Source organism: Rhinatrema bivittatum, chromosome 8 (genome assembly GCF_901001135.1).
Source record: "Rhinatrema bivittatum chromosome 8, aRhiBiv1.1, whole genome shotgun sequence".
In the NCBI taxonomy this organism is placed as follows: Eukaryota; Metazoa; Chordata; class Amphibia; order Gymnophiona; family Rhinatrematidae; genus Rhinatrema; species Rhinatrema bivittatum.
This window is the reverse complement of record NC_042622.1, coordinates 220,745,987-220,760,216: the sequence shown is the minus strand read 5'-3', so window position 1 is coordinate 220,760,216 and position 14,230 is coordinate 220,745,987. Positions and strand designations below refer to the sequence as shown.

Here is a 14,230-nt window from a genome sequence, read left to right as displayed (position 1 = left end):
CACCCCATCTTGGACTTCAAGAGTGTCAGCAGACATCTATGAGTGAATCAGTTCCGCATAGAAACCCTATGCTCCATGATGGCCATACAATCGGGAGAGTTTTTAACCTACCTTTCTGAGGCCTACCTACATTTTCCAATCCGTCAAGAACAGTTTCCTACACTTTGTGGTACTGGGTTGCCATGATCAGTTCCGGGCACTGCCTTTTGACCTAGCCACTGTCCCCAAAACATTATCCAAGATTGTGGTGGCCATAGCGGCAGCATTGAGAAGAGGGAATCCTGGTGCACCCATACTTGGACGACTGGTTATCCAGGCCAAGTCCATGGAAGTCTCCAGGTGACAAACAGGGTTGACCGCCTTGCTTCAGGAACTCTGTTGGGTATTAAACCTGGACAAAAGCAGTCTCAAGCCCTCCCAGTCCTTGGAATATGTGGGAGTCCGGTTTGACGCCAAGCAGGGCAAGGTCTTCCTTCCAACCATGTGGATAAGGAAGTTGATGCCCCAAGTGCGTCAGTTGATGAGCACAATACGCTCAATGGTGTGGAGCTGTCTCCAAGTTCTTGCTTTGGCAGCAACCCTGGAGGTAGTGCCATGGGCAAGGGCACACATGTGACCATTTCAATACTCACTACTGTCAAGTTGGAATCTGTAGTCTCAAGACTATCAATTTGCCTCCACTTATCGATGGGAGTATGTTCTCTGCTCCAGTGGTGGCTGCAGGAAACTCATCTGAGCAGTGGTTTACCCCTGTCCTCTCCGAACTAGCTGGTCCTCACAACAGATGCAAGCCTCCAGGGCTGGGGAGCTCATTATTAGGAACTGACTGCCCAGGGACTTTGGACAGAGGAAGAGGCCCTCTGGAACATCAACCGCCTGGAATCCTGGACAGTCAAATTGGCATGTCTACAATTCAGCCACAAACTCCAGGGTCAAGTGGTCTGTGTAATGGACAACACAATAACAGTAGCCTACATCAACCTCCAGGGGGAACCAAGAGCCAGCAAGTGTCACAGGAGACAGATCTCCTTATGGAATGGGCAGAAATCCATCTACAGATCTCTGCCTTCCACATCGCAGGAAAAGACAGCATCAGAGCAGACTTCCTAAGCAAGGAGAGTCTGGATCCAGGAGAGTGGGAGTTGGCCAAAGCCTTTCAGCTGATCGTTGGGGTCTCCCATCATTGACCTGGCTGCATCTCACAATGTGAAGGTTCCCTGATTCTTCAGTCGCAGAAGAGATCAGTGGTCCCTGGGGATCGATATTCTCATTCAGACCTAGCCAGAAGAATAGGTATATGCCTTCTCTCTATGGCCCCTGCTGGGCAGGGTCATTTGCAGAATCAAGCACCACAGGGGATTAGTCCTATTAGTAACTCCAGATTGGCCCAGGCGTCCATTGTATGTGAACATGCAGACACTCCTGGTGGAGACCACAGTGTCTCCCACTGCACAGGGGCCTGCTACAGTAGGGACTTGGTTCTTCACAAGGATCCAACTCTATTCTCTTACGGATTGGCCCTTGAGAGGGCTCACCTGATGAAGTGAGGATATTGTGCGGCAGTAATTGCCACCTTACTCCACGAATGGAAGTTCTGTCTCTAGGGATGTGTGGTTCTGGAGAGTATTTGAGGCCTGCTGTGAGGAACGTGGTGTCCCCCCCTCAGGCGGCCAAAATCCCACTAATTCTGGAATTTTTGCAGGATGGCTTGAATAAAGGTTTGACCCTTAACTCCTTGAAGGTCTAGGTAGCGGCTTTCCTATTTTAGGGGCGAGGTGAACGGAGCCTGCCTGTTGGCTCATCCAGATTTGGCCCATTTTCTAAAAGGGATGAAGCACCTCCGACCATCCCTACAGTGGCCTGTTTCCTTGTGGAATCTGAATCTAGTATTAGAATTTTTGGCAGGGCTCTCCTTTCGGCTACTGCATAGTCTTTCCTTGCATTTAACCTTGAAAACTATGTTCCTGGTTGCTATATGCTCGGCACTTTGCATCTCTGAACTATGGGCATTGTCTGGAACCGTTCCTCTGGATGACTCCAGGAGCGCTACAGCTCCATACTGCTCCATCCTTCTTACCCAAAGTAGTCTTGGAGTTTCGTTTGAATCAGTCCATTTCATTGCCTTCACTAGATAAGCACTAGGATGTGGAAGAATGCCGCCACCTCCATCATTTGAATGTCAGACTTCTGGTGTGGTATCTGAAAGTTTCAGAACTGGTCTGAAAGACGACCTGCCTATTTGTCTTTCACAGTGGAAGGAAGCAGGGCGAACCAACTTCGCGGGCTACCATAGTTGTTGGATTAAGGAGGTGGTCACAGGAGCCTATGTGGAAGCCAGAAAGCCAATATCTTCTCAGGTTAAAGCTCATTCCACTAGGGCTCTGGCAGTCTCATGGGCGGAAGCTTAGACTGCTGTTTCCCATCATCTAAGTGGCGACATGGTTCTTCTTGCACACTTTCTCCAGGTTCTATCGCCTGAATGTACAGGCACGAGAGGATTCAGCCTTTGCAATGGCAGTGTTAACCAGACCACAGGCAGCCTCCCGCCCCGATCAGGAGTAGCTATTGTACATCCCATTGGTCCTGAGTCCATCTAGCTACAAGCTAGGAAATGGGGAAATTACCTGATAATTAGTGTAGACAGATGGACTCAGCATCCTGCCCACGGCTGCCCAAGAACGGTGCGAAGGATTTGCCCGTGGAGTGGATATTCCAAGAAATTACGGGTAAGCAGTCATCCAGACCCTAGATCAGGGCAGCTCTATTGTTACTGGGGTTCACTGAGTACAGCGGTTAAGTTTTTAATCATTTTTCAGTAGTATGTCCACAGTGGCTTTTGAAGAGAATACTGAAGGGCTGAGGTCACTGCAGGTTCTATCTAGGGTGATTTCAGCTTTGAAATCTGACTAGTCTCCATCTGCTTGCAGGAGCGCAAAACCCATTGGTCCTGAATCCATCTGTGTACACCAAGGAAAACAAAATTATCAGGTAAATAATTTCCCCAGTAGCCACTCTCTGGACCAACTCTATCCATTATAGACTGGATGTTCGTGTCCCGGACATCATGGTATTTTTGAGTGTTGCAAGCGAGTGTTTCAGGAACTGCCCAGTTTAAAGAAGCTTGGGTACATCCCATTTGTCTGGGCTAGTCTGGGGGATAAGGAAGGAAAACGATATACCTGCTAACTTTTGAGTCCCACCAAACCAGTCCAGACTCTTGCCCTTGGTAGCTGAAGACAACTGTGTATATAGCCAATGCTATTAATTGCATCAGTAGCATGGGATCTTCTTAGTGTTTGGGTAATTGCCAGGTTCTTGTGGCCTGGTTTGGCCTCTGGAAACAGGATACTGGGCTTGATGGACCCTTGGTCTGACCCAGCATGGCAAGTTCGTATGTTCTCTGAAATCTGTAAGCATTCAAAGCCCCTTTTGGGGGGGGGGGGGGTTCAAGTTTAACTGAGGTGTTTACTGTTTTCTCTTTCCTCTGTTCAAAAGTAAGGGTTTTTAAGCTTGATCATAAAGTATATGGAGAGACTGCAGGTGGCACAGTAACTTAAGTACCTACAATACAGTAAAGCTTTTGTCTTCTGGTAGGGAAAAAAATTAATCTGGACTGGCTAGGTAGGACTTGAAGAATTATTAGCAGGTAAGAATTTTTCAATTGGCATGTGGGCCTTTTGCACTTTATCTGCCTCATTCAGCAACAGCATTTTCCAGAGCTACTTCAAAAAAATTAAATATGCTCAGTAAGAGGTCCACTCCCAGTAGCTTTGAAGATTGTGGCCAGATATTGACCTCAGATGGCCACATGACTTCCTACAAATGCTTGGACCTTGGGTTATGATGCTGCATACTGTTCAGATTGTGACAATGTCTTCCAGGACCCAATGGATTCAGGCATTTAAGGTGGCTGGTGCAGTGTCAAGCAAGAGCCATTTGTCTAAGGTCCCCTAAGGATCCAGATTCACTGTGGCCCTGTTGTCTAGCAATGCACAAAAACATGGGGCAGTGGGGTTTTGCACTCTACATCACACTTCCAAGCTTCATCCTGTTCAAGCTCAGAAGCACCTAAGTAAAGTATCGACACACCTGATGTCAAAGCAATTTGCGTTGCACCTGAAGTGCCTGGCACTGATGCATTGGGCCCTGACTCAACCAGTGTTATAGATGTACAAGGCTTCCGGGCAAGTTGCCATTGGACAGAAGATTTGCATCTGATACTCCTGGGAGTTGGACCAGGAGGAGATACTTTCCAGGTTTCCTCATCCTTTGAATGGAATCCCAGTTTCACCTCTTCTTCCCAGACCTTAAACTTGCCAGGCCTTCAGATCTGGAGGTTTGGACTGGGGAAGCAGTCATCTATCTTGCAGCTGGAAACCTTAGATCATATCTCTTGTGTGATACCCCTGTTTCTCTGTGGGCCTTGGTCTGGTGCAGACTTCTGAGGATCATCCTATTCTCATCTTTCAGGAGGATGTCTCCAACTCTGACCCAGAAGACTTAGCAATCTGTGGACCAGATATCTGAATTGATGGATTTCTCTACCTCAGTAACAAGGCACCCTTCAACTGTTCCCGACAGAAGTATCAGCTTTAATTCTGTAAGGGAGCTCCCAACATCTTCCATGCCATGAGACATCCCCCAGTAACCCTAGTGGTAAAAGTTGGCCCACCCTGCTTGGGCAGATATTCCCCCCCCCCCCCCCCCATGAAAGAGTAGTTGCCATTCAGAGGCTGAAATACAGCATGGCTGACCTGAATCTTCTCCATGATTTCCTCCTCCAAGGCAATGGAGGCAGTTGCCCTGATCACCTTTCTCTTCATCGGCATGCTGGACTAGTTTGCCCAGTAGCTTGTCTGAGATCTGTCTATTGAAGACATCTGCAAACTGCTAAGAACATAAGAACATGCCTTACTGGGTCAGACCAAGGGTCCATCAAGCCCAGCATCCTGTTTCCAACAGTGGCCAATCCAGGCCATAAGAACCTGGCAAGTACCCAAAAACTAAGTCTATTCCATGTTACCGTTGCTAGTAATAGTGGTGGTTATTATCTAAGTCAACTTAATAGCAGGTAATGGACTTCTCCTCCAAGAACTTATCCAATCCTTTTTTAAACACAGCTATACTAACTGCACAAACCACATCCTCTGGCAACAAATTCCAGAGTTTAATTGTGCATTGAGTGAAAAAGAACTTTCTCAGATTAGTTTTAAATGTGCCACATGCTAACTTCATGGAATGCCCCCTAGTCTTTCTATTATCCGAAAGAGTGAAAAAACGATTCACATCTACCCGTTCTAGACCTCTCATGATTTTAAACCTCTATCATATCCCCCCTCAGCCGTCTCTTCTCCAAGCTGAAAATTCCTAACCTCTTTAGTCTTTCCTCATAGGGAAGCTGTTCCATTCCCTTTATCATTTTGGTCGCCCTTCTCTGTACCTTCTCCATCACACCTATATCTTTTTTGAGATGCGGCGACCAGAATTGTATACAATATTCAAGGTGCGGTCTCACCAAGAGGCATTATGACATTTTCAGTTTTCACCATTCCCTTTCTAATAATTCCCAACATTGTTTGCTTTTTTGACTGCCGCAGCACACTGAACCGATGATTTCAATGTGTTATCCACTATGGCGCCTAGATTTTTCTTGGGTAGTAGCCCCTAATATGGAACCTAACATTGTGTAACTAGCATGGGTTATTTTTCCCTATATGCATCACCTTTCACTTGTCCACATTAAATTTCATCTGCCATTTAGATGCCCAATTTTCCAGCCTCACAAGGTCTTCCTGCAATTTATCACAATCTGCTTGTGATTTAACTACACTGAACAATTTTGTATCATCTGCAAATTTGATTACCTCACTCGTCGTATTTCTTTTCAGATCATTTATAAATATATTGAAAAGTAAGGTCCCAGTACAGATCCCTGAGGCACTCCACTGCCCCCTCCCTTCCACTGAGAAAATTGTCCATTTAATCCTGTTTCCTTTTAGCCAGTTTGTAATCCACGAAAGGACATCGCCACCTATCCCATGACTTTTTACTTTTCCTAGAAGCCTCTCATGAGGAACTTTGTCAAATGCCTTCTGAAAATCCAAGTACACTACATCTACCGGTTCACCTTTATCCACATGTTTATTAATTCCTTCAAAAAAGTGAAGCAGATTTGTGAGGCAAGACTTGCCCTGGGTAAAGCCATGCTGACTTTGTTCCATTAAACCATGTCTTTCTATATGTTCTGTGATTTTGATGTTTAGAACACTTTCCACTATTTTTCCTGGCACTGAAGTCAGGCTAACCGGTCTGTAGTTTCCTGGATCACCCCTGGAGCCGTTTTTAAATATTGGGGTTACATTTGCTATCCTCCAGTCTTCAGGTACAATGGATGATTTTAATGACAGGTTACAAATTTTTACTAATAGGTCTGAAATTTCATTTTTTAGTTCCTTCAGAACTCTGGGGTGTATACCATCCGGTCCAGGTGATTTACTACTCTTCAATTTATCAATCAGGTCTACCACATCTTCTAGGTTCACCGTGATTTGGTTCAGTCCATCTGAATCATTACCCATGAAAACCTTATCCAGTACGGGTACCTCCCCAACATCCTCTTCAGTAAACACCGAAGCAAAGAAATCATTTAATCTTTCCGCGATGGCCTTATCTTCTCTAAGTGCCCCTTTAACCCCTCGATCATCTAACGGTCCAACTGACTCCCTTACAGGCTTTCTGCTTCAGATAGATTTTAAAAAGTTTTTACTGTGAGTTTTTTGCCTCTACGGAGAACTTCTTTTCAAATTCTCTCTTGGCCTGTCTTATCAATGTCTTGCATTTAACATGCCAACGTTTATGCATTTTCCTATTTTCTTCTGGATCCTTCTTCCAATTTTTGAATGAAGATCTTTTGGCTAAAATAGCTTCTTTCACCTCCCCTTTTAACCATGACGGTAATCGTTTTGCCTGCTTTCCACCTTTCTTAATGTGTGGAATACATCTGGATTGTGCTTCTAGATGGTATTTTTTAACAATGACCATGCCTTTGCACACTTTTTACTTTTGTAGCTGCTCCTTTCAGTTTTTTCTATTTTTCTCATTTTATCAGTTTCCCTTTTGAAAGTTTAGCACGAGAGCCGTAGATTTGCTTACTGTCCCCCTTCCAGTCGTTAATTCAAATTTGATCATATTATGATCACTATTGCCAAGCGGCCCCACCACCGTTAACCTCTCACCAAATCTTGTGTTCCACTGAGAATTAGATCTAAAATTGCTCCCTCTCTCTGTTCCTGAACCAGTTGCTCCATAAAGCTATCATTTATTCCAGCCAGGAACTTTCTCTGTAGCGTGTCCCGATGATACATTTACCCAGTCAATATTGGGGTAATTGAAGTCTCCCATTATTACCACACTACCAATTTGGTTAGCTTCCCTAATTTCTCTTAGCATTTCACTCAGTCTCACCATCTTGACCAGGTGGACGGTAGTATACTCCTATCACTATAGTCTTCCCCAACACACAGGGGATTTCTACCCATAAAGATTCAATTTTGTATTTAGTCTCATGCAGGATGTTTATCCTGTTGGACTGTATGCCACACCGCCTCCCGGGTGCTCCTCTCTGTCAATGTGATATAATTTGTACCCCGGTATAGCACTGTCCCATTGGTTGTCCTCCTTTCACCATGTCTCTGAGATGCCAATTAAGTCTGTCGTCATTCACTGCTATACATTCTAATTCTCCCATCTTACTTCTTAGACTCCTGGCATTAGCATACAAACATTTCAAAGTGTGTTTTTTGTTTGTATTTTCATTCTGCTTTTTAATTGATAGGGATAAGTTAGAATATTTTAGCTCAGGTGAGTTTTTAGTTACAGGCACTTGGACTACTTTTCTTATTGGAACCTCACTGTCGGGATGCCCTAATTCTAATGCATCATTAGTATCCTTTGAAGATACCTCTCTCCGAACCATGTGCTGCTGAGGGACTGTCGTCTTTCCCCTTTGTTCTAGTTTAAAAGCTGCTCTATCTCCTTTTTAAAGGTTAGCGCCAGCAGTCTGGTTCCACCCTGGTTAAGGTGGAGCCCATCCCTTCGGAAGAGACTCCCCCTTCCCCAAAAGGTTCCCCAGTTCCTTACAAAACTGAATCCCTCTTCCTTGCACCATCGTCTCATCCACGCATTGAGAGTCCGGAGCTCTGCCTGCCTCTGGTGACCTGCACGTGGAACAGAGAACTTGGTTGTCTGCACACCTTCATATCCCATTACTTGTCTGGACAATATCTGACTAACTTTAAACAAGCAGTTTTGCACAACCAAAACTATCTACTCAATCCACTCTCCACAGTGGAGCTAGGATTATTCAGTAAGTGCTCTGTAGTGCAACTGTTTGGGACTCCCCACGTGTTATGACTAATTCAGCCCTGCTTTTCAACAGAGAAAGTATGCTTGCTTACTGTAAATGTCCTCCATAGGATGAATTGGCCATGCTTAATTTCAGTCCACTTCCTTGGAGACTCAACTATGTTGCTAAAGCCTAAGCTCTACAGATGGATTGAGAGGCTTATGAGGCAGCACATGTGTGGGAACTCCTGCATGTACTCAGTAATAAACTACTGAACTAGATGGGCCCATTCAGTATTGACACTTGTTATAGCTAATTCATCCCACAGTTTATGGTAAGCAAACGTTTTTTAATCCTCCCCACTTCCCCCTTCTGTGAAGTCTAGTCATTGCAGCCAGAATCCTTGGCCAGGGACCCCACACTGTGTGGCTCTCTAAAACAGGAGTCTGTCACAGTCGTGGCTAGGACTCCTTTCCCTTTATATACTGTGAGCACTGCCTCCATAGTCCCAGCTGGCCAGACCTGGCAACCGTGAAGCAGTTTCAGCACTTGAGTCTGACTTGTTATCTATGCTGGACTCTGAAATAGCTCTTCTGTATTTGAAAAGCTGTGCTTGGGGGGGGGGCATTCTGCACTGAAATATGCATCTGCAGCTTGTAGCATTCACTTTGGCCTACTCTTCTAGAGACAGATCAAGAAGGGAAAATAGTATTTTTTTTATCTAACTACCTTCCTCCTTTACAATTTTGCAGCCATGAGTCACCTCAATGGCCAGAGGCTTCATGGGAAGCCAATCCGTATCGCACTGTCTAAGCACCAGACTGTGCAACTCCCTCGTGAGGGCCAAGAAGATCAGGGTCTGACTAAGGACTATAGCAACTCTCCTCTCCACCGTTTCAAGAAACCTGGTTCAAAGAACTTTCAGAACATTTTCCCTCCCTCTGCTACTCTTCACCTGTCTAACATCCCGTAAGTATGTTGTATGAACGATGGTCTTCCAGCTCAAGATGGATCTGTAGCAGTGTCTCAAGCTTAACTTGAATGTAAGAGGATTGGTTCCCATTCTTTGTAAATGCTGTTAAACTGTAATCTGATAGTATCTTAGGTTATAACAGCTGGTATATTGGGGACTGGGTGTGAGCAGATGCAGCTCCAATTAGTTGAGACATAATTTTCCTATTTCTTTCCAGGCCCTCAATAACTGAAGATGATCTCAAGATGTTGTTTTCCAGTAATGGTGGCTTGGTCAAAGGATTCAAATTCTTCCAGTAAGTTGTAGGTGGTTGAGCTTTTTACATGCGACATACACTGGTTAGTGGCTGAGGGAGAGCTGCCATTTAAACTTTACTGTAGATAGCAAGTTTGACGAGGCTAGGAGAATGGAAGTTATTCAGAGGTGCATGTAAGTGGGATAATTGGCTTAAGGAATTGGTGGTGTACAGATTTATTTATTTATTTTATTTATTTATTTATTATTTTTGTTATACCGAGTTTCATGACAGATATCACATCAACCCGGTTTACAATTAACAATGTGTGTAAAGCATAGCGTAACGTATATTCCCAATAAACTGTGAAACTTTAAATACAGTGTATCAATACCGTGTGTGAGAAAGTTACAATAAAACAGGGAAAATTAACTTGGAGCTGGAATAGGGGGAAAATTGAACAATGCAATATATACATTTCTTCCAATTAATGAAATAGTATAGTAGAGTAAATAAATAAGCCTATGTGGATACATGTGATGGTACATAAATAAGAGACGGTAAAATAAGTGATCAAGGGAATAAATATGACACAGTAGTGCCTGGAAAGATATGATAATAAAATGAAACGGTAGTGAGTAACCAAGAGAATAAATAAATAAGACACAGTAGTGCAAGGTAATGATATGATAATACTCAGCAGGTAAGGACGATAGTCCTCAGCAGGTAAAGATGAGTATAAGTTTATGGTAGGTGGATTCTTGATTAGATCCAGTTATTGTAAACAAGTTTATGAAGATGAGTAAGGGTTTTATGACCAGATATGACCAGGGGGACTTAGGTGGGTGTGTTCTTGGTCAGGATGGACAATGACATGGGGTGTACTTGTTTCTGCAGGAAGGACCATAAGATGGCATTAATTCAGATGGGCTCCGTGGAAGAAGCCATCCAGGTTCTGATTGAGCTACATAACCATGACCTTGGGGACAACCATCACCTGCGTGTGTCCTTCTCCAAGTCCACCATCTGAGGAGAGGCAGAAAAATGGACCTGACCATCCTTTGTGGTTTGATCCTCCAAATCATTTAAAATTGGGAGGCTCCAAACACGGGGAACAACTTCCATCATTCCAGAAAAAGCCACTTTAAGAAAATGCAGCTGAAGTGACCTTAGACCAGAGATTTTATTTTTTTTTTTAAGACAAATCAGTTTACCTGTTTTTAAAACAATTAAATCTGGTTCACCTTGTGGTGACAGGTTAAGTCTTGCTGACTGTTCAGTAATCACAAGTTTACGTTCACTGCAAAAACCTTATGAGAATGCTCCCTCCCTTTCTATTAATGGACCTCAAATCTCATGTGAAGCCAATTTTTTTCCCAAACTTTTTGGGACTCACACTGATGCCTTGTCTTTTCTTTACCTATCTTAAGCTTCTAGGAGACCCAAACCCTTTTCCCATGTTATTGGACCTTTATTGCGCACCTGCCCTTCCCTCGTGCCACAAGGTTGAAGGAAGTGTATCTGGTGGTTTCCTAAACCAGGATTATGAAGACCACCGTTGTGCCTTAAATAGTTTCAAGTCCTTCGCTGTATGGGTGAGACTTGGGGGCATGAATTAATCTGAGCATCAGTCTGATTCTTGGTTGGAATGGGGGGGGGGGGGGAGGGTGGAAACCTAAGGGATATTGTGAGAAGATGACTGGTTTTGAGCTCTTTTGAGCAGCACTAAGTCCTGCAGACTTGCAGTATCCAGAAGCTGTTATCTAGTGTGTTCATGAGTTTCGAAGTGATCTGTTGACAAGTGTGTGCATGATTCTGGCTAATGTTCAGAACAGAATTAGAAGGGGTTAAACCGGTGTTGGTAACAAGCATCACCATCCTATCCCCCAGCAGATTCATTTCTGCTCATTTACTTTTATAAGTAAGATGTTTCTAGTTTGGACCATTTTCTGAAATTCCTCTAAACCCTTTGTTCCTTTTTTTCCTTTTTTTTTTTTTTTGTGGGGCAATGACTGCCTCTTTTTATTTGAAATACTTTGTTTTATCTGTTCTCTGTAGGTTAAAGCCTTATATTCTGCAGTTGCTGTCACCTGTGCCTAGCAATATCCATTTGACCAAATATCTTTTCATTTATATGCAAAAATTTAGCTTTTAAGTTTTTTTTTTATAGAAAGATGGTATAAATATAATCGAAGTTACTATTCTAACATTATCCTTGTATACAATGTAGATTCTTTAATTTCTTCTTTTAAGGTGGCTGGTGGAGGTGTTATGTCTGGTGTTAGGGCATATGATATGGCTATTCACCAAGACTGAATGATCAGGTTCTTGGGAAGCAAGAGTCAAAGTAACAAATGGACAGGTGGCTTGTGAGCGGGTATTCAGTGTTTGTTCTTTAGGCTAGAAGAAACCCCAGGGGGTCTATTTCTAGGGAGCCATAATTTTGAAGGTGGGGGTGTTGAGAATGCAGGAATAAGAGCTCAAAGGGAATACAGAATTTAATCTGTCCTCCTGTTAGCTTCCTCCTCATACACATTTTAGCTTCCTCAACTCTCCCTACACTTGCTACTTGCCTTTTGCCTTTCTGTATAATGCCTTACATTTCCAAATTTTCAATTTGTTTAGATGCAAAACATAAAACCTTACTTTGTTTTCAGGGTGTTTCCTGAAAACATTATGGACCAAAGCTGTTTTTGTAAGTCTTAAACCCCTTGGTTCCTCACTACCACCTTGTGAAGGGTGCCTGCTGCATTTGCTGTGGAGTTGAGTTCTGCCTGCTTCTAGGGTGAGAGTTACTTGGCAAACCATGGGCTCAACTCTGACAAGTTTGGGTAGGGGGTGCAAGTTCTCATTGGGGTAATCCATTTTATATTGCTAGATAAGGACCAATAACCCTGCTCCTTATTTACACGTCCACAGGGTTTGATAGGCATGTTCATATGCACTGAGAAACTGAATAGCATGAACGTTTAAGCTGCTGAGGCCTCTTGCAGGAGTGGCCCCAGCCAGGATAGAATCTGGCTGCAGATCCATCTATCGTGACTCGCACTTCCTGTCTCTAGCCCACACAGCTGAGCTACAGAAAATACACTAGGTTTCCTGTGATCGTTATGGGTCCAGGAATGCACAAATACTAGCAAAAAAACATGCTTGCAAATGTGAAGCAAAGAACTTTAATTTGTGAGCTGCCTTTCAGGTCAGGGGTGCCCAAACTAGCCAGTCAGGTTTTCAGGATACCTCAAATATATGCATGAGATTTATTTGCATGCACTATCTCCTATGTATACAAATATTTCCTGTGCATATTCATGAGGGTTATCCTGAGAACCTGACTAGCTGGAGAGCCCCAAGGACTGAGGTTTGAGCACCTCTGTTTTAGGCCATATTCTGCCCTGTAGAACTTAGGCTGGGATATGGCTCATCCCAGTTCATGGAAAATCTGAAACCAGCTGGATTCACCTCTGGGGAGGTTAAAATCAGGCTGTGACCATAAGGATATGTGTTTAAATTACCTTTGTGGAAGAAATGGAGGGATTTTCATTTTTCTCATCAAATGCCTGTATTTCTGAAGCATGTTGGGAGATCCATAGAACTAACAGTAGCTTAGAAATCTGCAGGAGTGGAATTGCAGAATTGTTAAAAATACGTTTCCTGCTGGGGATCTACATGCAGACTTGCTGAATCAAGCTTGAATTCACATCTCATGGCATTCAGAATGAATTTCCAAACATTTGAAAATACTTGTGGGAAGGGGGTGTGAAATTAATTCTTAGTGCTGGGTTCCCTCCTTGCTCCCTTGTGGCTGCTGGATGGTGTCTCTTAAAAGCGGATGTGTTTTGTAGGATGTGTGAGAGACTTGTCAGAAGCAGGGGGGTGGCATTTGGCAGCAGCTTGTAGCAGTTGTGACTTGGTAAAGTAATACCATAAGCAGTGGAACATACCCCCCAAAACCTCATTTAAGTGCTTAATCTGTGGCTCCCTGTGTTTGTGTGTAAAGTGTGCAAGTAGCAAAAAAAAAGGTGTAAATATTTATAATTTTTTATACCTGTTTGAGACATAAGGGGGCAGCAAAAGCCAGTTTTATATAGAGAACAGATGTATTGTATATTTTGATAACAGCTATTCTAGGTTCAGTATTGTGAAGGAGGTGCTGGACAACCACAACAAAAAAATACCATTACCTGTTTCAGTGACTGTTTGTAATACAAAAAAAATTTGAAAATTAAAAATTTTATAACAAGCCTTTTGTACCTTTCTGTAGACTGTTTATTTTCTGTGCAGTTTGTACCGAGCTACCATTCATCAGTCTGTATCTGGGCTTTCAAATAAATATCTGTATATCCTCTGCTTCTGGGTTTTTTCCTCCCTGTCCTGTGTGCTTTTCCTTGCTGTTTCCTTAGAATCCAGCTACTTGCTTTCACCTGAACTGTTCTGTTGGCATCTGTGGTCTTCCAGGCTTTCATAAATACTTAGTAAAATTTAAGAAAGATGGAAAGAAGGCAAAACTATCACCGGCATGGCTAAAAGGGGAGGTGAAAAGCTATTTTATCCAAAATATCTTGATTCAAAAATTGGAAGGATCCAACAGAAGAAAACAGGATAATGTATAAGTGTTGGCAAGTTAAATGTAAGACTTTGACAGGCTAAGAGAATTTGAAAAGAAGTTGGCCGTAGAGGC

The 14,230-nt window shown here is 43.3% G+C and overlaps 1 protein-coding gene across 1 annotated transcript in view; it reads left to right on the top strand.

Moving 5' to 3' along the window:
• The window catches only part of PTBP1 (polypyrimidine tract binding protein 1), a 115,053-nt gene extending 101,154 nt beyond the window's left edge, over positions 1 to 13,899 (top strand). The window contains exons 13-15 of the mRNA XM_029613500.1: positions 9,097 to 9,313; positions 9,535 to 9,612; positions 10,450 to 13,899. Of these exons, the coding sequence (XP_029469360.1) occupies positions 9,097 to 9,313; positions 9,535 to 9,612; positions 10,450 to 10,582 (428 nt within the window). The 3' untranslated portion in view covers positions 10,583 to 13,899. The remainder of the gene's footprint in view (positions 1 to 9,096; positions 9,314 to 9,534; positions 9,613 to 10,449) is intronic.
• The last annotated feature ends 331 nt before the right edge of the window (positions 13,900 to 14,230 follow it).